General features: G+C 36.4%; 1 protein-coding gene across 1 annotated transcript in view; it reads right to left on the bottom strand.

The window, feature by feature from the left end:
* Window positions 1-23,325, bottom strand: part of RFC1 (replication factor C subunit 1) — a 40,554-nt gene that overhangs the window by 10,072 nt on the left and 7,157 nt on the right. Inside the window, exons 3-13 of the mRNA XM_082482339.1 lie at window positions 21,859-21,934; window positions 17,985-18,104; window positions 8,123-8,355; window positions 7,346-7,420; window positions 5,394-5,471; window positions 4,499-4,586; window positions 4,094-4,395; window positions 2,876-2,983; window positions 2,177-2,356; window positions 1,764-1,868; window positions 64-454 (exon numbers count right to left, since the gene is read on the bottom strand). Coding sequence (XP_082338465.1) covers window positions 64-454; window positions 1,764-1,868; window positions 2,177-2,356; window positions 2,876-2,983; window positions 4,094-4,395; window positions 4,499-4,586; window positions 5,394-5,471; window positions 7,346-7,420; window positions 8,123-8,355; window positions 17,985-18,104; window positions 21,859-21,934 — 1,756 coding nt within the window. The remainder of the gene's footprint in view (window positions 1-63; window positions 455-1,763; window positions 1,869-2,176; window positions 2,357-2,875; window positions 2,984-4,093; window positions 4,396-4,498; window positions 4,587-5,393; window positions 5,472-7,345; window positions 7,421-8,122; window positions 8,356-17,984; window positions 18,105-21,858; window positions 21,935-23,325) is intronic.

The raw sequence follows: 23,325 nt of genomic DNA on the forward strand, positions 1-23,325 counted from the left end.
CAGGGAACCAAGCAGTGTGATTGGCATGGAAAAACACAGAGAGAAGTTAACTGCGCTGGTCACCTTGTCCATCTTCCGAGGTATTCTTGTGCCAATTTCGGAGCCATCGGAGCAGTTTGTTGGCACAGCTTTGCTCACCCTGTTGTCCAATTATTGCCTTAAGAGATACAGGCTTGTACTTATCTACCCATAGCAAAATCTCTCTTCCATCTTCATTAATCTCAGAAACCAAGTTCTCCTTAGGTTTGGGGGTTTCTTTCTTCTCTACAGTTTGCCGTTTAAAGTCCATAAGCTTTCGAACAGCAGTGGTTTCTTTCTTAATAGATTTGACAGTATCTCCTTTTTCAGGAGTAGTCTTATTTTTTTGATTATCAGCTTCCCTTTTAAAGGGGCTAAAATTCCTTTTTCCAGCTTTCTGTGGTGTCTTTTTAGGTCTTGACTCTGCTGTCTTTGCCTTAAGAAAATAAAGGTAAGAAAGTTCAAGGGAAATTTCAAAAAATGCAGTAAATAAACACTCTGTCTTTGAAACGCACGTACAGGAGTGCTTAAGTAATAAAGCTTATGTATTGACAAAAAAAAACCTTCAAGAGCAGCTAAAGAAATAGTCCTCTCTGGAAAAATAAGCTATTGTTAACCTGATGCCACCTGGTTCTGTAGCACAACCCACACAAGACACAGGAAATATTCTAGTCATTGCAAGAGCTGTAAAGCCCCCTTACTCACTAAGCCTGATGTATCATTAAAAAAAAAAAAAAAAAGCAAAACCGATGACTGTCAGGTTGGAACAAATGGGCCATAAGAAACCCATGAAGCTGAAGCACAGCTTGAAAAACAACACTTCCAAACTCAAAAAAAAAAAAAAAAAAAAAGATTAACACTAGGAACACGTGGATAAAATAAGGAGGAACAGGGATAACCTTGTTTCCAACAAGGGAACACTGCTCTCAAGCACACACTTTTAAAGAAGCTACAATTATTTAACCACAACAAAAAAGCAAAGAACAAATAAAAACTTCACCTAAAAAAATCTCCACAATCCCTGAAAGCATTCAACCAAAAACAATTCAAAGGGAGTCAAATTAGCTAGTAAGCTTAGAGTTATTTTTCCTTAAGATATCAATAGTATCTTTACATGCAACAATTCATGTCCAGCCACATCAGAAGTACCAAAACAACAGCTATACTGACTGCACAACATGCCAGAGCTAACGGACATTTCAATAACATTTCATCAGCCACTACAGACTAAGTTTAAATGTGCATAAAAAACTCGTTACTGTTTTTACAGTATTCCCTGAAAAGTTTATCTTTACTATTATTACTTCCAAGTACCACATAAAAACAAAATCTATTACATATACACATGGTTTATATATAGTTGCCCTATGTTTGCAGTATGATTTTATATTGGGCCTGTCTGGGTACCACACTATCAGTGACAATTACTTATTTCAAAGAATAAACAAATACTCAGAGTTTAAAACTGAAACCATCTAAGGAGATACCATTACCCCCTCAGCCAGATACCTAAAATACAGAATAATGTCAAAATATATAAATGAAAGGTATTGGACACTATTGGTCCCAAGTAAAAGTCTTAAACATAAACATAAAGTTTTCCACTTTCAACCTAGAGGGTCAAACTGACAATCATAGGGTTACTGTTACTGGAACAGGAGACCAAAACTCCTTTCAATTAAGGCCAAACAAAAAAAAAAAACTAAGCACACACAAAAAACCACTTAAGTTCCTAATAAACAAACCTCTGTTTCAGCTGCCAGCTCATATTTGGACTTTTTGCCTGGCATAGTTCGAATAAGATCAAACAGGCCATCCTCATCGATAACTTTCGTCCCTAAAGTTGATGCCTGGAGCCAAAGAAAGAATTAAAAGTAAGGTCAATAAGAGTAAGGAGTTACATAATTCACTTCAAAGTCCTTTCCAGTAAAGACTATGCTTAGAAACACAACTAGTTTTTTTTTTTTATATACGTGTGTTTATATAGATACAGAAATAAAAACAAACCAAAGCCCTAAAACGTTAGGCAACTTTTCCTTTTTAACATGCACTTTATTTGTAGTACTGCCTCTTTTTGGCAGAGATACTGAAAATCAATAGTTAGATATGAACAGTTTGCATTTTCACTTCTACTTCGCCCAGGCACAGGAATGCTCACCTTTTCACATTTAGATTGGCCACAGTCTCGCCCCATAACCAGATAGTTTGTCTTCTTGCTGACATTGCCAGTTACTTTTCCTCCATAACGTTCAATCAGAGACTTGGCCTCATCTCTTTCAATACACTCCAGAACGCCTGTAATTACGAACGTCAGGCCTTCCAAGCAGTTTTCAGCTCCCTGAGAACCAGAGCATTGCAGAAAATGCCATTACCTGATGCTAATACTTCTTCACCATAAACTTTTTTAATCCCCTACCACATCAAGTACCCTATGAAACTTTAAAAATAAGCCTATGTTACCTAGCTAGATAATAGTTCTAGAAGGTCAGAAGCCATTAAAAGGACTAGCTACCAACAAAACTTCACACATTGCTCACCTGACTGATCATACTCATGGCACTCTGTGCTTCAAGCACAGGATGTCAGTCAAATGAGTAAGCGCAATCTTCAAGACCAGTAACTATTTTTCATCATCATGACCTCATAAACCAGGTACTGAATTGAATTTGTTAGCATATTTCCTTACATTTAGTCACTGCTTTGCATTACAATTAAGCTTTTTCCAATACGTATTTCCTGTCTGAAAAAAAATACCGTTTTTTAAATAGTTTAGGTGATACTTGTTAGATCACTTATAACAGTAAGTCTATGACACACTCCACTTCTATGTATAGAATTCTGCTGTAGCCAAACTTACCTGAGGTATCTCTTTGGAACCCAGTGCTTTCGGGCCCTCGCGATTAAGGAAGCTTCGATAGGCTTGATAATTGATTCGCTTCTTTTCAGAGTCCTCAGGACTTACAGACTTGGGCAGGAGGGAAAAAAATTAATATACATATTACATATATAAATACAACAAAATAAACTCAAGCATGACAGTTTAAGACATGTTTATGCACCAAAGGAAGAATAAGTTCTAACACTTGTTTTTAATCTATTAACATGGAATACTGAAGCTTGTTCTGGTTTTGGTGCTTGTTTTTTGAGGTATTTTTTGTTGTTCTTTTTAAAAAGATTTCCAAGACTCACCTGAGTTTAAAAAAATATACACCCATTGTATATTACCAAGTTTCTTTAGATTCATCTGTATTCCACATCTACATGCTCACTTAATTCATAAATTGTTGCTTTAAATTCCCATCCTATTTTATATCAGAATTATGATCAGGTATAGACAAGATCTACACTTAAATACAGTCTACTTAGAGCATCTCTACTCCTAAGAGACATGCAAGCTTTTTAATCAGTAAAAAAATATTTAAAATTCACCCCCCAAAAAGTTGCAGGCTCTCACTCCCAATTACAACTGTTATTCAAGTGTCAAAATTGGATATTTTGTACTTTATGATTAAAATGTATGTTTTGAGATTGTCAATAACTGCCAGTGTGTTCAATAATTACAGTTAAAAGAAAACTAAATTATATTCCTGTCATGAGAAATATAATTCAGAAACAGGAGACTAGAGAGGGAGAAGGAAGAGAAAACAAAAAAACTAAACAATGCCATTTATCATTCTAACAGCAGTAGAGATCCACAAGGTCACCATACCCACATAAACAGTACGCTTTTACTCACTAGGTAAGTCTCAGAATTCCTGCATTCTGCATTTTATCATGAAAGGTAAACATGAAAAAGCACTGAACTGATTTTGCAGTGTACATCCCTACCTTATTGGGCATTAAAGGACTCTCAGTTCCTTCATGCATTTAATTTACACTTTCCAGCTAATTTTTTTTCCTATATTTTTACAATTGCTAAGAACATAATACCTTACCAGAATTCTAAATCTTAAAAATTGCCCAGAAGATTCAAACTACCAAGTTACAACAGTGACACGTAAACAATGAAGTGACATGAAAACTGTTTTCCTGCCAACTCCACCAAGCCAACTAAATTAATTTTGATAGCTCCTACCTCAGTCTTCTTGGGGGAAATTTTTTCCTTCTTTGGTGTTGTCTTCTCTTCTTTCCCTGAAGCCATTTTTCTTTTTGATACTAAACTTTGAGCATCTCTTTCCTTTTCAGCAACCTCTTCTTTTTGTTTCAGAGACACAAGCTTAGAGCTAGGTTTCAAAGGCAATGTCTTATCCATCAACTCTCTTGATATTTTGCCATCAGATGATTGTGGGGAAAAATGAGACCCTTTTGAATGTTCAGATTTAGTTTGCCGCTTTGCAGTGTAATTCTCTGCTTCACCTGTCGAATTTGTTGCTTTCACTTGAAAGGAGGCAGAGGGAAGAGAGCATATACATAAGAATGTATCTCATTAACATTATAAATTGATGAAATATTGAAATGTTTACTATATTCTGGGTCATACCTCTTTCTGACTGCTTATGTCTTTCTGTCACATTAGGACTGCTCTTGATGCTCAACACTGTTTGCTCGCCTCCTGAATCTTTCTGAGCCTACATAAATAAACAATGCCAAAGTCAGAGATGCATGTCCCAAGTTACCATTAAGTCCAGATCCCCGAGTTTCCCCTACTGTTAAGTACAACAGACTGAATGATATCTAATAAAGCTGATCCCTACCACAAGTCAGAATACAATCTCTAACAAAGGCAGGTAGATGAGCAAATTCTGCACTCAGCAACACATGTAATCATTCCTTAAATCAAAGGCCAGCCAGATTTCCAGGTCACAGTAAATTTCAATCCAAATCGGTTTATTGATTAGTGTAGAAGTACTAATACTTGCTATATTGAATTAGCAATCCTAAATCCTAAGAGCCTTGATGTACAACCCAGAAAATATTTTACTGTGCCTTACACCACAAGCTATGAGAACTGGGAAGACTCCCACTACTGGGGTCCATCTTAAAACTCTCAAGACCCCTGCTTGCCCCTTCTCTCAGAACAAGAAGAGTATTGTCTTCCTTGGTCTGGCCATCCTGAACCAATAGAGCTATAGCTGATCTAACGCGTGAGCCTTCAGAAACACACTTCACTCAACTGGAACCAGAACTTAAAGTCCCAGTTCAACAGAAAAGGATAGCACAAAGATACAATGACTTCTGCTGTCTGAAGGACACTTCACTTACTGAATGAGGAAAATCCAGGAGGAAAGTATGAAAAGTGAGTATGTTATTTTTATGCAAACACTTTCTCGTTGCTTTTAATGCATTTGTATGGAAGTCTCAAAACGAAGGTTAGGTGTCTAAGAACACTCCCGGCAATGCAATTTCTAAAAACTAAAATTTAAAGAGAACTCAACCTTTTTCTTCTGTGGTGTTTCATCCAACATGGCCAAAGTTTTAGCAAATTCTTCATCTTCATGCAGCTGTCTCTCCAGCTAAAAGTAAAAACAAAAAAAAACAAAACAAAATAAAACAACAACAAAAAAGATTTTTAGGCTCATGTCTGACAGGTTTTAATTCTACTATAACTTTTTTAAACTCAAGACAAAAATTTCATTTAAAATAAGACAGCTGGAAAAAGTTCATCCTAGCAGAGGCAAACGAATTTCTGAAAACAGCATTGAAGAATTACATAACTCCCCCCAAAAAAAGCGACTGAAATCTAGTGAGAAAAGTAGAGTTTGGATTTGTTGCACTAGAAACATTAATAAGCCTGTATAACCTGTTTTCAAATATATTTTCTGTTCCTTCATATTTTTTATTATTGTGTATCCTTTTCATTTAATAAACAATCAAAATTTGAAGGCAGGATCGCACAAGAACCAGCCTGCACCGAGGTACAACCTGTTGGCTTTAGAAAACTTCCAAAAGCAGTCCCAAAGGACAAGCAGGAACTATGCCCCTGAAGTATTATGATGTCTCAACAATGAATGTTTTATTTTTGTTTACTGCTAGCAACATATGAAAAAGAATTCTGGTAGTTTGGAGAATTTAGCTACTGCCCTTAGCCTAGCTCTTGTTGCCAGTTCTGTTTACTTTAGTATACTTTAACTTTTTAATATTTCTACTTACACAACTGATTTTCTTTGACAGAAGAACCAGTAAAAACAAATACTGCACATGGAAGCTGAGAAAGTTATTTATTAATGGCAAAAACCAGAGGCAGGTTGGTTTCATTTTTATTTCACCTAACAAAATAAATGTGACATCTACAGTGATAACTGATCATCAGTTACCTTTCCTATCCAATATGGCCCCTTGGGGAAAACTTTTTCTATTCCTGAATAGCATATATTGCCAATAAATAGTGACTGTTGTTTTAACAAAACACCACCAAAAATCTCTTCGTAATTGTCTTGAAGTCCAACATGCCATGCTACAAGATTCAGACAGATAACTTTATGAAAGCAATATGCCTCAGTCATTATTTTTTTATGTGCCCATAATGATGAAATGCATCTACCTTCCATGTGTACAGTGAGGAAGGGGAAGGGCAGCAACTACCAAATGCAAACCAGACTGAGGCAGACACACCTCAAACTACATTCCTTCGATGATATATCGGAGACAATGAGAGTCTTACAGATAAGATCAGTTCAAATGAAAGACACCACCTTGTTTTTCCTGACAGGCTGTTTAACTCTCTAATAGATTAAAGCTAGACTGATCACACCTCTGGGGAGGTCAAGGATGAGACTGAGTTTTGCATGTACTATGTATTTATTTCAAAGGATACTCAATATTACCAGTATATAGGAAATGAACTGATTTTCCCAAAGCAAGTAAATATGTATAACAAGTGTACCTTTCCCTCATATTATCACTGATTCAAACAGAAAAGCTTAAGACACACATAAGGGTCATTCACATCTTTCTCACCTATAAGAAAACTCAGATGACAACAAGTGAAACAATTGTGGATGGCAATAGCTTTTAGTGTTTCACTCCAGGTAATAAAAAAGCCACCAAAAAACACCCACCAAAAATCCAAAAGCATGGGGAAGCAGAAAGTTAATTCTGTGTGAAAAGCTACATTATTACAGACACATCAACAACACAGGTAGAGAAACTCTGAACAGACGGAAAATAGATTAAGTGAGATGTTCTATTTACATAACTGAAATAATGCCCATAAAAATAACTGTGTGACTATGTTTGCACATATGTACAAAAGTTAAGTATACAGATGAATTTGATTACACTTATGTATAGCATACATGGAAAGTCGATCTTAATTTCTTGAGGAAAAACAATTTTAAGTTAAACAAACCGCTGTTGGCATAGAGCAACAAATTTATAGAGCTTTTACCTCTGAATCTTCTTCAAGCTGCAGTTGCCTAGCAATGGCCTCATCATCTACTGTGCTGTCTCTGCTTTGCGAAGGCTATATTTAAGAAAGACAGACCAACAGTTAAGTTTCCCCAATACTGTGTAAATTATAATAATTTAATCTGATAGATTCATTTTGTCTACTTCAAGAAAAGGACTGGGAATGAGATAAACAGCATTTTATTCCTAGCTCTAACCTAAACACTATTAAACAAGGTTGTTTTCAAGAGATTTTGCTATTCAAAACAAAACCATGCTATAATAGAAATATCTCATTTCTTCAATGCTGAACGTCTCTGAAGCTATCACAGTTGGCCAGCTTGAAAGAAATCAACAACCAAATTGTGCGTTTCTAATTTCCTCCACACTTTATTTGGCCCTTTGTTATTCCATGAATGTGCCATAAAGCTTGGAAAGACAATCTCCTTCCTCTCCCTTCTGCCCTCTGCCGCCAACTATTTCATCCACTCACTAATCTCACAAAACTACTTAAAATTAAGAAGTCACTTGAGAAGCAACAATAAATACTACTTTCAACTTTGTGCTATCTTCTCAAACATGGAAATGCTACTCTAAACTTGCATTTGAGGACTTGATATGGCTGCACATATCAGAACTGAACCTATACTTGAGTGATCATTAAAAAGTAACATTAAGTAGGACAATCAGTTAAGTACCTCCTTGCAGTCATTAAACTGGCCATTTTGATCTGCTATCAGACACATGAGCAGCCTAAAGGAACATCATCAGTACTCACTTCTTTCCTTTTACTTGCTACCAGTTTCTTTTCTGATCGTTGGACACTACTTGTCCCAAAGTAATCAAGTGCTGAGGTGGGAGTTTGTTTCACTGGAGATAATGGTTTGCTTTTAGGTCGTGGTTTTACATCTTCCTTTTTCACTGTAGTTGTTCCTGGACAACCAATCGCTGATGTCCCATTCTCCTTTGGTTTCAGGGAAATTCTTTTATTGGCAAAGTCATCTTCTTCATCTAAACATGAAGAGTATTCTATTACTTGTGGTACATGGAACTTAAATTCCATGGAACTGTCAAGAGAACTATTTTGGCAGATGACATCAACTCAGACCCTCAGGAAATGTTACAGGTGTTTAGAAGTTGTTTGCAAAAAAAAAAGAAAGGCTGAGTTGCGTAACAGTATTTAGCATCATTAATAATCTATTCAGACCTGAACTATGCTGAGTACTGAAATAAAGATGCATAAAATTTGTTACTTGTTTTCATACATTAGCTGTCTTTTACAGAAGTTCACAAAGAATGCCCTCCCTCCTTACATAGGAAAGACAATTAACAGAAAATCTAGGTCACTGAAATTTGTTCTTTGTGAACTCTCCTAAAAACTCAAAGTGCGCAAGGGCTAAGAAGCAAACTTCAAGAAAATCCCCAAAATGAACATTGGACACAAAGAATAAAGTGCACAGACTTGAGAGGAACAGAAACAGAGGCATCATTTGCATGCCACTAACTGAAGTCTGGTTTTACTTTTCTCAAGATGTTTCAGACACCCCCCTCAACAGATCATAGACACAGAAATTCTAAACATGTTTTGTAACAGAACTTAAATTGGTGGCATTATCACAAAAATAGGTTCATTTTCCAGTCCTCACTAATTTAAGTCCCCGTATTTCTTTTCATACAAAAATTTGTTTCCTTAATCACTTCCCATAAGTTTCAATGATGCCATGTCTGTCATCTATAATTTTTGTTATATACTAGACGGAGATAGAGGCAAACAATTTTTTGTGTGTGTGTGTGTGTGTCACCTTTTCTCAATAGATGGTAGTAAGAAGAGCATTTTAGGCATCAGCTGGAACTTTACGCTAATGAACACTTACTAAGCTGAATGTAACAAGTACAAAGGGGGATCCTGACTATTTCTGGAAGCGAAAGTTCAGAGAGAAAAATAAAACAAAGATACGTCTGCAAATTGGTTCAGCAGGAAATTGGAGGAAATTGGTTCAGCAGTTAAATCAGGAATGCCTAACGATAAAAATTTATCTACAAGAAAGTGGCATTTTAGCCAATTCAATTCACAAAGCAATATATGGAAGAGAAAATTCAAGCCCATGTCTCTCAGTTGACAGCAGTGAGTTTTACCACAAAGCTAAAAGCTTTACTATTCTCAACATAATATATTTTCCCTTGGCAGCTGTATATCTCTTACTGCCATTTAGCTCAATTTAACAAACTATTACATATCTGGGAGATTTGGACACTATATGCTTTAGGCCCCTAATTTACAATAGCTTGAGGTCTGAATAGGAGACTGCTTATCTCAACTTTCAAAGAAGCAAAAATATTTCTGAAATTAAGTTTTTCAGTTTAACAAGAAAATACATTTGCAGGAATAAAATGTACCTATTACTAGAAATCAACAGTTACAGTTAGTGTAGATGTAATTACATTTATTTGTCTTGAAAAGATACAAATCCCGTTCTGCTCCCCCGCTACCAGCTTTTTTTAAGCTAAGGACTGTTCCATGCTAGAAAAGCATCTTTACTCATCACTATTGTTATCAGAAGATCTGCATGCAATATTGATTTTTTTCGTTATTCACTCATAACCATTTAAATAACAAAGAACAACAGGATATTGCTTTCTCTCAAGTAGAAAGAAGCAGAGTAAATATAATTATGTTTTAATTAAAAAGGATGTGGATTTGAGTAATTTATGATATCAGTACTAAGCATTAACAATAATTAGAGCTTTGCTCTAATTATATCCTTCCTAGAAACAACAGGATTAGAAGCATTTATTGACTGCAAGCAGTGGCTGAAGGACAAGAGACTCACAGCACATACAAACAGTTGTCTATAGAAGTAAATAAAGAAAAGGCAGAATGAGAACATGAAAGTGGTCATTAGGAAACAAAACCACCCCGATTCTATTAAGTGGGTTTCAAAAGATGCTTTAGGGGACAAATACTCAGGCTACAGTTTTGTCCCAGATTCAGGAAATTCATAAGCACATCGCAAATTTGCCTGATCTCTGTGCACCCCCCTTATTTCAAGTACTTAAGAAAATCCACTTTTTCCTGTAAAACCTTAACACTTCTTCCTTGAAACAAACTCTCTCATGCATGCCTACTGCTACAGAAGTGAACACCAATGTTAATCAGTTGTACACTTTCAGTTTCCTTACAAGTTTGAATGTGACTTCATTTACAACTTTGAAAATATCACGAGTCCTAGTACTGTTGCTGGACTATTCAGGTCACTGTTTCTCAACAAATGACCTGTAAAAGGAGAGAAACATTCTTATTCATACAAGCAACCCAATAATTTGTGGAACAATAAAACTGAAAACTCCAGATTTTAGCTTATAAAAATTGTAGATTAACTGCATTCTTATGACAATTGCTAGGTGAACAATTGAGACAGCCTTACATGGGGGCACAGACTTCACAAAGTAAGAAACAGGAATCAATTTTATCATCAAACAGATTACTCTTATGTTGTGAAATCTTTTTATATAGCAGAACAAGACTACTCTGAGAACAGTATTTCCTGTTTACATCGATACATTTTTTTGGTGTGCTATACCATGAAAAAATACCCTGAGCATACACATTTGGGTTTTTTTCCAGAATTAGATCTGAATTACAAACACCAGCCAAGACCATGTGTTCTAGTCAAGTTTTCTGGAAAGTAAGTAGACCTGACAAAGAGAAAGCTAATCATGTGATTAAAGGAACAGACAGGCATGACAACCAGGAGGTTGCTTTTAATTATTTTGGATGCAAACACTACATGTGAAGCAGGGACCTATTATGCCAGGCAATGTACGAGGCCAAACTTCCCTAGCAACAAACAACAACTGTTAAATCCTGGGGGTTTTAAGAAGTATTTCATTATATTAAAGCACATTTGGTTTTCATTTTATACATTATTCTAGCAGCAGCACAATTAGGTTAATAAACTAACATCTGCAGCCCACCTGTAACTGTTTGTTATTCTTCTTCCTCTTTCCTACCCTCACCCTTTCTCAATAGGCTTTCACCTGCTGATTACAGAGCAACATTTGTGGTTGTTCCATAACTGATCTCTATCAAAATTATCTAGGCTGTTTTAAACATTTGTTTAAATTCAGATCATTTTAAAAGGCTCAGGTTCAGCCAACCCAAAAAGGGAGCAGTCTATTGCAGGAAGGGACAATGGCAACAAGCAGCACAGGACAGCTCCTCAGATGGCCTTCAGAACAATGCATTTTATTCATCTTCTTTTATTATTTCTGCATTATTAAGTTCCTTTTCAGTATAGAACATAATTCCCTGGCTCCTATTCTGTTTAGAATGCCAAATATTTAAGGCAGAGACAACCTCTTACTATGATGTTATAAAACCAATTCCAAATACAGGCAGGGCATCTACAGGTTACGAGTAACTCAGTTAATAAATAAATGTATGTTAAATTGGTGTTTGTACACCAATTACTACTACATAAGGATTCCTATATGGAGCTACAGGACTATATCCTATCCAAAAGTCATTAAATCTACATTATTTGTATAAAATGACAATATTCTAGTCATTCTTCCATTTGAATGGCACATCTGCACAAGTACTTAAAACAGTTCCTGTCCCGAGGAACCTGAAGTCTAGAGCAGTAAGTATTGCTGTCCGAGCTAAAGTTGAGGGTAAAGAAAATAATATATGTATGAAAAGAAGTCATTGTATCGGGTTTTCATTATTTTAAATATACACTGGCCAGTACTCAACCGTGCCAGCACTTGGTAGGACTGAGTTTTGTATTCACCTTTTGCTTAAAGTAAATCTTTATGAAGACTATCTTTAAGATAACCACCACTTCTCAAAAAAGCCAGCAAGTCTATTCAAACTCAATCCCTGTAACTCTCCAAAAAGAACAGACACTGTGTGACTAGCAAAGCGCATATTTTTCCTATCTTCCTCTGCATTCAAAAACACAGTAGTTGCAACCTACATTCCAAAAACTGGTCTGTACAGTCCTTTAGATTTAAGTCATTTCTCAGCAAGCTAATTGATTTTAGATGCACTACAAACATGCACTTTAAACCACAATTGTTAGCACTTTGCCTATATTGACATGTCAAGATTCCATGCTGTTATAAAAATATAAAGCTTACCAGAACCATTCCAGCTTTACTTCCCTGAAGTCAAATTTACATTTAGATTTTCCAGCTATCAAAGATAACTTCAAGAAGTTGCCTCTATTATGTTTTTCAATTTGAAGGAAGAAGGTTCTAGGATCCAAGACTGCAATGCCAATACCTACCATGTCTAACTGTAATTATACACTTTAGTGCCTAACTACATACCCTTTTGTCCAGTACATACCAAATAAAATTCTTAGTCAAATATATATACTTGTATTTTAAAATACATCTTTAGGAAGAAGTTTTGAGAGCATTAAGATATGAGAAGGCTGAATATATTCAAACTGAAGTGATCTTCATCTGCAAAACCATCAATTACAGCAACTCCTTCCAAATGAAATGCTCACACTTGCCATAGAAACTGCTGCGTGTATCACCTTGTGATGCAATTAGAAGTTATCAGACCATTGACTCCTTCCAGTTTATTCTAGAGTTTTATGCACTTGACCTGGTTAGTTTTACCATAATAGCAGCTTTATCATTTCACAAAAGCAGATTTGAATCCTCCCCATGCAATGAAACTTCACGTTCTGGTTTAGTTGCCTAAAGTTTACTGCATGACAGGAATATTCAGTAACACCAAATGAATAATTAGGAAACAGGAAAAAAGTAACTTGAAAAAAATCCAACCAAGTATAAATGCGTTCTTTTTTTCCAGCTGCAGCTCAGGCAGCTCAACTTACTGAGCCACTTAGGACACAGTGTTCTGTCTCAGACAAAATGAACTAGTCTAGCAAAAAAAAAAAAAAGGTCCTCTTTTACTCTTTAAACTAATCCAGCAGATTACCCAAGTCCTTTATAAATAATTAAAAATTAAGGATTACAGTCACAGAAAATTCATACATGTAAGTGGGAACTAGGGAACTTCACCTGCATTCAAATGCAAGATACTGAACGATTACAGTAAGTTTATGGTATTTCTAAGCAAAGGTCATTTGTGCAAGTATTGAAAAAAAAAAAAACCAAACATTAAATGAAGAAAGCTCTATGACAAACAATGTGAACTTAAATTAAAATAGATTTACTACATTTATCCAAGGTAAATTCTGCATTCAGCTACCAGAAAAAGGAGAACTTACCTCATACAGCTTTCCAGGGGAAGAAAGGGACTAAAAAGCATTAACTATGGCATATAAATTAAATGGTGAAATTATTCATTTAATCTTCAATTATAACGTAGAGCTGCCAATGCCTCTATTTAAGAGGCTCATGTGTCCAGTCTGCTACATGCCTCAAGTTATTGGTTTTTTTTTATAAAAAGTGGTACTTTATGCCATTATATTTCCCATTACAATCAATACACATTAACAACTCAAACACTGACAGTTCTATTTAAAAAAAAAAAAAAAAAATTAGAAAACCACAAACCACAACAACATTTCCATTTGAAAAGAAACATTTCTTTTTCTAAACAGATTAAAAAATAGTTTGGGCTTTAAAATAATGAAAATACCTTACAGAATCAACAGCTTTCACACAGAAGCCATTTTTTAAAGAAGGGACAAGCATGAAGTATGTATGGAAGTTATTTTTCCAGAAAGTTCTCAAAATAAATTGACAATTAAAACAATCATTTTGCAGTCCAAACATATCAAATGAATAGCACAGTACTAGAGCTAGCCAGCTGCTTGACCAGAACATCTTTTAACACACCTCCAGAAAGTAGTACCATGTACTTTTAAAAATAAGGGCAACAACATGCCCATTATTAAAAACTTAAGATCTAACAACAACTGTTAATTTATTTGATGTCCTGCCATGTTTGAAATACAGACTGACAAAGTAATCCTAAGTAATCACTCTGTCTTCTGATAAGTGAATCCTGTTAATTTTTTATTCAAAGTTACCACACTTATTTCTCAATACTGCTGTTATCCTAGATTTTGCAGAGAAAAGAAAAGAGATCACCTCTTTAAGAATTAGATTAAATTTTACTTCATCCACACGTCTGGTTCCCACTTAGTCCCCTATTCTGGGAGGCAACTCCAGGTCAAAGCAGCCCGATACTATCATACATTTACTATGTTTATACAACACTCCTCTCACCACTTCAGGAGTTAGTCTCAACTGACCTTTCATAAAATAGAGGAAAGCTGGTACACAGAGCGCTATTTATCAACTTCACGCATTTTTGCATAAGTATAGCAACTACCCCAAGCATATACAATGCTAGTATTGCCCAGGAAGTAATAGCGACAATTTTTTATTCTGCTGCGAAATGTTTCAGTACAAGACATACTTATTCACTAACAATCTGCTGCTCATTTGAACCAGTGTTTGGATGTGGAGACTAGCACTTAAATGATTTTTTTTCTGTGGGTTTTTTGTGTTTCCCCACACCCTCAACATTCTATGCTATAAGAGTCTATATTCGGCAAGCACATTCACAAGCTATTTTTCTTGTCCTGTCTTCTAAGCTCTCAAGGAACACTTTTCCAGTAACCTACAATCCTCCTCAGTTTTTACCACTTTGTTCTTTCTAGCTTTGTAAGTAATTCAGCCTACCATGGTTTTATTTTTTTATTTTAAAGTTTTATTTTGCAATGTTCAAGGAATCAAAGTAATTCCTTTACGTGCATAATTACCTCTACATGATTTATGTGAAAGATTAAGTTTTCACTAAAAGTGAAGTCATAATTTCTGACAAATAACTACCTGTGATGAAACCAGATGAGGTTCAACACATCATAATAACAGGTCATCTTCTACAAACAAAGCTCAAGGTTCCATACTTCATTAAACAGTCAAACAAAGTGTTATTTTTTAAGTGTTATGTTTAAGTACAACAAACATTTGTTTTTTTCCCCAAGACACTAAGACTGTTCTATCAACAAAAAAGGCTCATTTTTTTCCCCTTGTTACCTGCTAGAATAACTTCCTTTTATAGAAAAACTTCCACTTTTATACAAACCAAAAAGTTAATTCCCCCAACATTTTTCAAGAAAGCTGTATCCCACATAGTTATACAGAAGAGCTGAAAAGAAATTTGAGAAACAACAGGAAGGAAGTTTCAAATGAAACTGAAAAACAGGTTGAGGCAATTAGTTACCAAGCTTCTACTGACTACTTGATGCCAAAAGACTCGTTCAAACACATTGCCACGGACAGAGCCCTTGAGAATCATAGAATTGCTGAGGTTGGAAGGGACCTTTAAGATCATCAAGTCCAACCATTAGATCATCAAGTCCAACCATTAATGAATGAGATCCTGACTTTTTAGCAAGTCCAACTAGCATCTTCTTTACTTTTCAGCTGCATAACACTAAAAACAAGAAATGGACAAATGCCTACAAATTCCATTAGGATCTTTTCTATCTACTATTTCTATATTCCTGTTCTTGTAAAACATGTTTATCTCAAGCCAATAACTGTATCAATACCATTAAAACACACTCAGCTTGACAGCTCCATTAAGCTGAAGAAACAATTTATGCAGATTAAATATAAATAAAATTCAAACGTGAAGTTTCAAGGTTATAAAGGCATTGTTTTAGTCATAGACTATTAAGTCAACCTTGTGTGTACTTAAGACTCTTCAGATAAGAGTAACCTTGAGCTGTGGTTTTCAGGGATTTCACTAATAACCTTGACCAGTGTTCCCATGGCATCCCTATGCAGAAAAACTTGATTACACCACCTTGAATTGCACAATGAACCTAAATATGTACTGTTTATTCCCCAGGAATCTGTTCATTTATCTACTCGGGGATCGATGCTGTTAAAGATCTTCTTTAATTAGGGAAGAGTTGTTGGCAAAACTGTCAAAGGAAACGACGTTTTGAGTAAAGAGACAAACACAATAAATTGTTCAGGATACTTCAGAAAATTGAGCTCATTTGAATACATGACACAGTTCAGCTAAATACCAGGTCACATATGTAGGACTAGTAAAATAAGCACAACCCATCTTAAAAACAGTGATTCTTGGAAAGAGCCTGAGGAAGAAGAAGGTATAGAAAAAAGCCAGCCAAGCCACACTTCTAATGGGATACTGCAAACAACCCTTTTTTGGTTTGGTTGGGTTTTTGTGTGGTTTGGTTGTTTTTTTTTTTTAAATGGTATAATTATAGGGAGGCAATGTTTATGTTCAGCAACGATCTTACCAAAAAAATGCTATACTGGACACTTTTCCAAATATGTATCCAAAAACTCAAAGAGGGATTGCAGAAGAACTCCTGGAATTCTAACGCTTAAAAAACATGTTTTATCCAAAACTATTTTGATTCGAGTCTGTTAATTTTATTACAGTTTCAAAGAATCCATACAAGAGAAGTCCTGTGGTGAGTAAAGAACTCCACTCTAGAGGACAAATACAGAAGACCTGACAGTTACAGTCTCAGCTGCACTTAGACCAGATGTTCTAAGTACATCTAACCACAGCGGCAACCGACAAAAAGCCTAAGTCTTTCTCACTTCAAGCCTAAGTGATAATAGGTAGAAAGAGATGCATCACAAACTATAAGAAATACCTTTACAACAAAAATGTGTCCACCTAGTGTTGCAACTCTCTACAGCTTGTGTTGCACAAGTGATCAGAGTACGGTAACCAGTATCCAATATCAAAATACCTAAGTATATCTGCCTTATAACAAATAAATGTGAAATTACAATAGATCCAGGGCAGAAAGAGACCTTTATGTCTGAAAAGCAAATCAGAAAACAATGACCCTAACATGACAAAGAGGTACTGAGAACTTAGCAATTAATCACTGTCACGATTTTTTCGGAAGCCTACAGGAGACCTGAAAATGATCAACAATGGTTAGTTACACTCTGTCCTTTACCGAAGAGCAAAAATAGCTCCAGAATATGATAATTCTGAAATCCATGACAGAGAAGTATGGTATAACACAGTATATACAAGGTACAATGCAAGTTTGTTACCATTGTTTTTTCCAGTTGCAGTTCTTCCTAGAAGTCTAACAGACAAATAATGTTTTTCCAAACAAATTGTTTTTGTTGATAAGGAAGTAAAACATAGAACCTAAGAACTTCTGCAGTCACCAACATATTAGGCAGAGATTAAAGACATGGAAAGTCATATATCAAGTAAAATGAAAATCCAGGTTTTCAAACCTATTTATGGTAACCAACAGTCACTTCACAAAGTGTGCTAGCGAGCAGTTTAACTAAATTAAAAATACTTCCTTTACTTAACTCCTTCCCCTAAATCTATGAAATATTCTTAAGCAGGGAAGTGTTAGCTCATGCAATTATAGGCATATTTAAATCAACCTAAACCACTACCCAACATCACCTCAGTTTTACCTTACTCCTGACTTCACAATACTTGAGGCTAAACTGAAGTGCTTTTGGTTAGCTTGTTTAAGCAGAACATAATTTGCCTTCCTCAACATTAGGTTTTATGGTCATATTTAAGAGTGTATCAGTCAAACAATCCATCCCACTTGTAACGTAATCCACCCCACTACAACTGAAAATATAATGATATATATTTCTTCCATTACCTGTCTCTGAAATATAAACAACAGGATCCCGCTTTAGAACTTTACCAGGTTTTGAAGTTGCTGCTTTTTTCTCAGATGGCTTCTTGGATTTTTTCACTGGCTGCACCTCCTCTTCTGAATCTGTATTTTGACCACAACATAAATGTAGATTTCCTCCACATACATACAGGCTTTAAGTAATAGATGACATAACATCAGTTAACGTGTTCACATATATTCAACTGAGTGAGAAAGAGATACCATATGGAATGCCAGAGCACAGCTTCTATTTCTCCCTCAGCTAATAGCCTAGCTATCATTTATTCCAGCATATACATGACTAAATGAAAACTTGGTCAGAACTCAAGTCTAGACAGTGTTTTTTGTTTACATAACAAAAAATATTTTGTTACTTATTCCAAGAACTGCTACGCCTATATAAAAACCTTTCCAAAAAGGAATGCAACTATCAAACACCAGATTACTAAAAAAAAAAACAAACCACAAAAAAAACAAACACACACCACAACAAACTTTTAACATAGATTCATTAGCCTGATTAAATTTACATGGTATTACATTATGTCATATTATTCTGGTGGATTCCACGACACCTATTCCAAAAGCTAACAACAGCTAAAATAGATCACTGAGGTTGTACTCTGATTTTTCAGAACACTGGTAGACTGCCACTCACCTCACCAACCATTCTCCTTATCCCAAAAGTTGTCAAGATGACAAATCTTACGCCACTGTGGATTATGTATCCCACATCCTAATGAGTAAGCACGAAAAACTGAAGAAGCAGAGACAACTAGCAAGCATAACACAGGACTATCCTTCAAGAGCCTACCATTTTTAATGATAAACACTAATATATATTGTAATTATTAAGAAAAAAAAATCACAAACAAAAAAAGCAGCTATGGTAAATTTTTTGCCTCAGTGTTCACTGGCAAGGACTGCAGCCACACTGCCCAAGGCGCAGAATGCAAAGACGAGGATTGGGAAAATGGAGAACCACCCACTGTAGGTAAAGATCAAGTGTGAGACCACCTGAGGAACCTGAAGGTGCACAAGTCCATGGGACTTCATGAGATACATCTGCGGGTCCTGAGGGAACTGGCAGATCAAGTCACTAAGCCACTAGCCATCATATTTAAGTCATCATGGAGGTCTGGCAAGGTTCCTGCTGACTGGAAAAGGGGAAACATAACCCCTATTTTCAAAAAGGGAAACAAGGAAGACCTAGGGAACTACAGGCCAGTCAGTCTCACCTCTGTGCCTGGCAAGATCATGGAGCAGATCCGCCTGGAAACTCTGCTGAGGCACATAGAAAACAAGGAGGTGACTGGTGACAGCCAGCATGGCTTCACCAAGGGCAAGTCATGCCTGACAAATTTGGTGGCCTTCTACGAAGGGGTTACAGTGGCAGTGGACAAGGGAAGACTAACTGATGTCACCTACTTAGATTTGTGCAAAGCGTTTGACACTGTCCCACACGATATCCTGGTCTCTAAATTGAAGAGACATAGATTTGACAAATGGACCATTTGGTGGATAAAGAACTGGCTGGACGGTCGCACTCAAAGAGTTGCGATCAACGGCTCAATGTCCAAGTGGAGAGCAGTGACAAGTGGCATTCCTCAGGGATCGGTTCTGGGACCTGTACTGTTCAACATCTTTGTCAGCAACATCGACAGTAGGGTAAAGTGCACTCTCAGCAAGTTTGCCTATGATACCAAGCTGTTTGGCAAGGTAGACATGCTGGAGGGGAGGGATGCCATCCAGAGGGACCTGGACAGGCTGGAGAGGTGGGCCCAAGCCAACCTCATGCAGTTCAACAAGGCCAAGTGCAAGGTCCTACATCTGGGTCGGGGCAATCCCAAGCACAAATACAGGCTTGGCGGGGAATGGCTGGAGAGCAGCCCTGAGGAGGAGGACCTGGGGGTGCTGACTGACGAGAAGCTCAACATGAGCCAGCAATGTGCGATTGCAGCCCAGAAGGCCAACCATATCCTAGGCTGCATCAGAAGTAGTGTGGCCAGCAGGTCAAAGGAGGTGATTCTGCCCCTCTACTCCACTCTCGTCAGACCCCACCTGGAGTACTGCATCCAGCTCTGGAGTCCCCAACATAAGAAGGACATGGACCTGCTGGAGCGTGTCCAGAAGAGAGCCACGAGGATGATCCAAGGGCTGGAGCACCTCTCCTATGAGGAGAGGCTGAAAGAGTTGGGGCTGTTCAGCCTGAAGAGGAGGTTCCAGGGAGATCTTCTTGTGGCCTTCCAGTACGTAAAGGGGGCCTACAGGAGAGCTGGGGAAGGACTTTTCACTAGTGCATGTAGTGACAGGACGAGGGGGAATGGTTTTAAACTGGAAGAGGGCAGGTTCAGATTGAACATTAGGAAGAAGTTTTTCACTTTGAGGGGGGTAAGGCACTAGAACAGGTTGCCCAGAGAGGTTGTTGAGGCCCCATCCCTGGAGGTGTTCAAGGCCAGGCTGGACGTGGCCTTGGGCAACCTGGTCTAGTGGGAGGTGTCCCTGCCTACAGCGGGGGGGTTGGAACTCTATGATCTTCAAGGTCCTTTCCAACCTAAAGCATTCTACAATTCTATGAATTGACTTTAGTCTCTCCCTCCAAAAAATACAGCACTATTTCTCTTTTCCTCTCCTACTACCAATGGGCTAGAATTTGCAAAATCTCCAGCACTTTAAAAGTAGCAGTTACTACTTTTGTACTCCACCTTTTAACGCAGAAACATTTCTACTGCTATTCCTTACTGCTGAACAGGAACTGTTTATAGAACAGTTTAACTGAAGATTTAAACATATTTTTCTATATACAATAGCATTATTCTGACAGATGTTTGTGTGATCATTTTTCTCCCACAAGAGAGTCTTCTGTTGTTCAGACAACTGCTTCTAAAAATTCAAGCTGTAGTCTTCCATAGGAGTCAAAGACTGTAGAAGCTTCTGCAATCTTTTCTACGGTTTCACAACAACTATTTAAGATTCAGAATCCAATCAAAGAGTGATTAAATGACGTAACAGCTCAAAAAGATTAAACTAGAATTTTCAAGCTTTTACATTAAACCAACTTAACTTGACAAGCAAGGGTTTGGGGGGTTGTTTGGTTTTTTTTTTTTGTTTGGGGGGTTGCTTTTTGTTGTTTAGGGTTTGGGTTTGGTTTTTTTTGGTTGTTTTTTTTTTTTTTTTTTAAGATAAGTGCTATAGAAGAGGTTTCCTGTATTATAATATTCCAAAGAATATTTTTATAACATGATAGTAGTGCTTTAAATCATATTCTGCACGTTCCATACTGTAAATTTAAAACAGTGGGATGAACATTTAATAGACTTTTTAGTAGAGAAAGACACATATGGAACACAAGTTAGCCTTTTAAAACATTCTCCTATATTAAGTTCACGCAATGCACAGAAACATGAAATTATAGCATACGATCACAGCCTCCTGTACCCAATGCAGGATGTTATTTATCCCTAACAGAACAGGAAACCTAAAACTCCCCATAATTTATATACATCTTCATAACAAAAAAAAAAAGTTCTGGAGTTTTGATAGAATTTACTATCTGAACTTTTTTTTGGTGGGTTTTATTTTGTGAGTTTTTTGTTTATTTGGGTTTTTTTAACAGAGGGTTTTTTTAGAAGTTACTTTGCACTGCATGTTACATGCATGGCACACACTGCACTTTTATTATTATCAAATATATTTACCTATCCAAAAATACTTACTGTGAAAAATGTTTATAACTGCATTTACTAAAAAAACAAACAAACCACAGCTTGCTTTCTGATGTATCATTTACCTAATTGACCTTGAATGCTGATGCAAAAGCTACAAAAGAGCCTTCAGAAACAACTGCGAACACTACCTGAATCGTAGATTATTCTTTTTTTCTTGCTTGTCCGCTTTTGTTTGGAATCATCTTCACTGGGTGAATTATTCACCTAAGAGTAACAGTCCATTAGTTAAACCAGTAAGCAAGTCCTTCCAGCTTTTACTCAGTTACACATTCAAATTTCTGAGTTGCAAACAAATTCTAACAGAAATTATTTATTTCCCAATATTACATTTACAAACAGTCTCGTGCTAACTCATGGGTGGGAGGAGGAAAGGTGCGAGGCAGAGGAAATAAGGAAGAAACTGCAGCAGTAAACTAAATGTGCTCCAAGCAAACCACAGACTATTATGTTGAGAATAAATATTCAAGTTTAACGTCAAGTAAATCAAGCAGATTTTCAAGCACTTCTAAATTTTAATCCAAAAAAGAAATTGCACAGTTCCACCAGAAATAGAGGTCATACAGGCCAGTAAGTTACTTGTACAGAATTCAGCTTTCACTTTTGGTTCCATTCTGGTATTGGCTTTGCTGCAACCACCAGAATTCCACACTACTCTTCAGAGTAAAATATAGCCAATTGAAAAAGGAAAAAAGCATACACAACAGTTGAAGCCAGACTGATTTCCTATTCAGCGTCTTAAAAAAAGACATTGACAAGCTTTAGATATTTAGAAAAATCACAAGCTGTACAGGTAGGAAGTTTCCCAAGCCTAACCAAAATACCAACGGTGCTTGTTTTGTAGTCATGTACAGCTGGAAATGCTTCCAAAAATATAATTCTAGATAAACGCAGCTGCATGTTTTATAATCCACATTCAGTTCTAACTTGAAACATGTTAAATCCTTTATATAGTTGGAGAATTGCAAAGTAAAAATAATAGATCATGTAAAATAATTGCTGTCTTTCGGTTCCACTGAATGGTTCTTTATTTTCACATCAAGATAATGAAATTATACAGCCAAAATATTTTTTGAAATAACATCTTATTTCTTAATTCTGATGCTTCACATTAAACATTCCATCCTATCAGAAACCACTCTAAGTGATTTTAAAGCTCTCTTTAGCCACTCCTTTCTTTTTTATACTAGTTCATATGATTAACACGAAAAGTCCTCCGAGACTAGAACCCAAACTACTTTTAACCTGTCGTTCTACAAAATTTGGTCTTTGCAACAGGTTTACATAAGTCACCACACCCAAGAAAGGCAGTGTGAATATTTCCTCCACAGGTGTTTAAAAAAACACTTGTTTAAAAAACTGGTCAGAGGGCACATACATCACAGACTTTTACCTTACTTGAAAGCATAACATCTTTATGATATGTCTACATTTACTGTGCATAAGCCTCAATCTTAATTAAATAAGCAGACCTACTTGGAGAAATGTGGGCCATGGCTAAAATAACTTTGAGTACATCAGACTGTGCCTACAGCAGCACCACCATTATAACTTCTACCTCTCCTCTACCCTACAACCCAAATATTTTGAAAATTAGC

Source organism: Vanellus vanellus (genome assembly GCF_965231255.1).
Source record: "Vanellus vanellus genome assembly, chromosome: 4".
Taxonomy (NCBI): Eukaryota; Metazoa; Chordata; class Aves; order Charadriiformes; family Charadriidae; genus Vanellus; species Vanellus vanellus.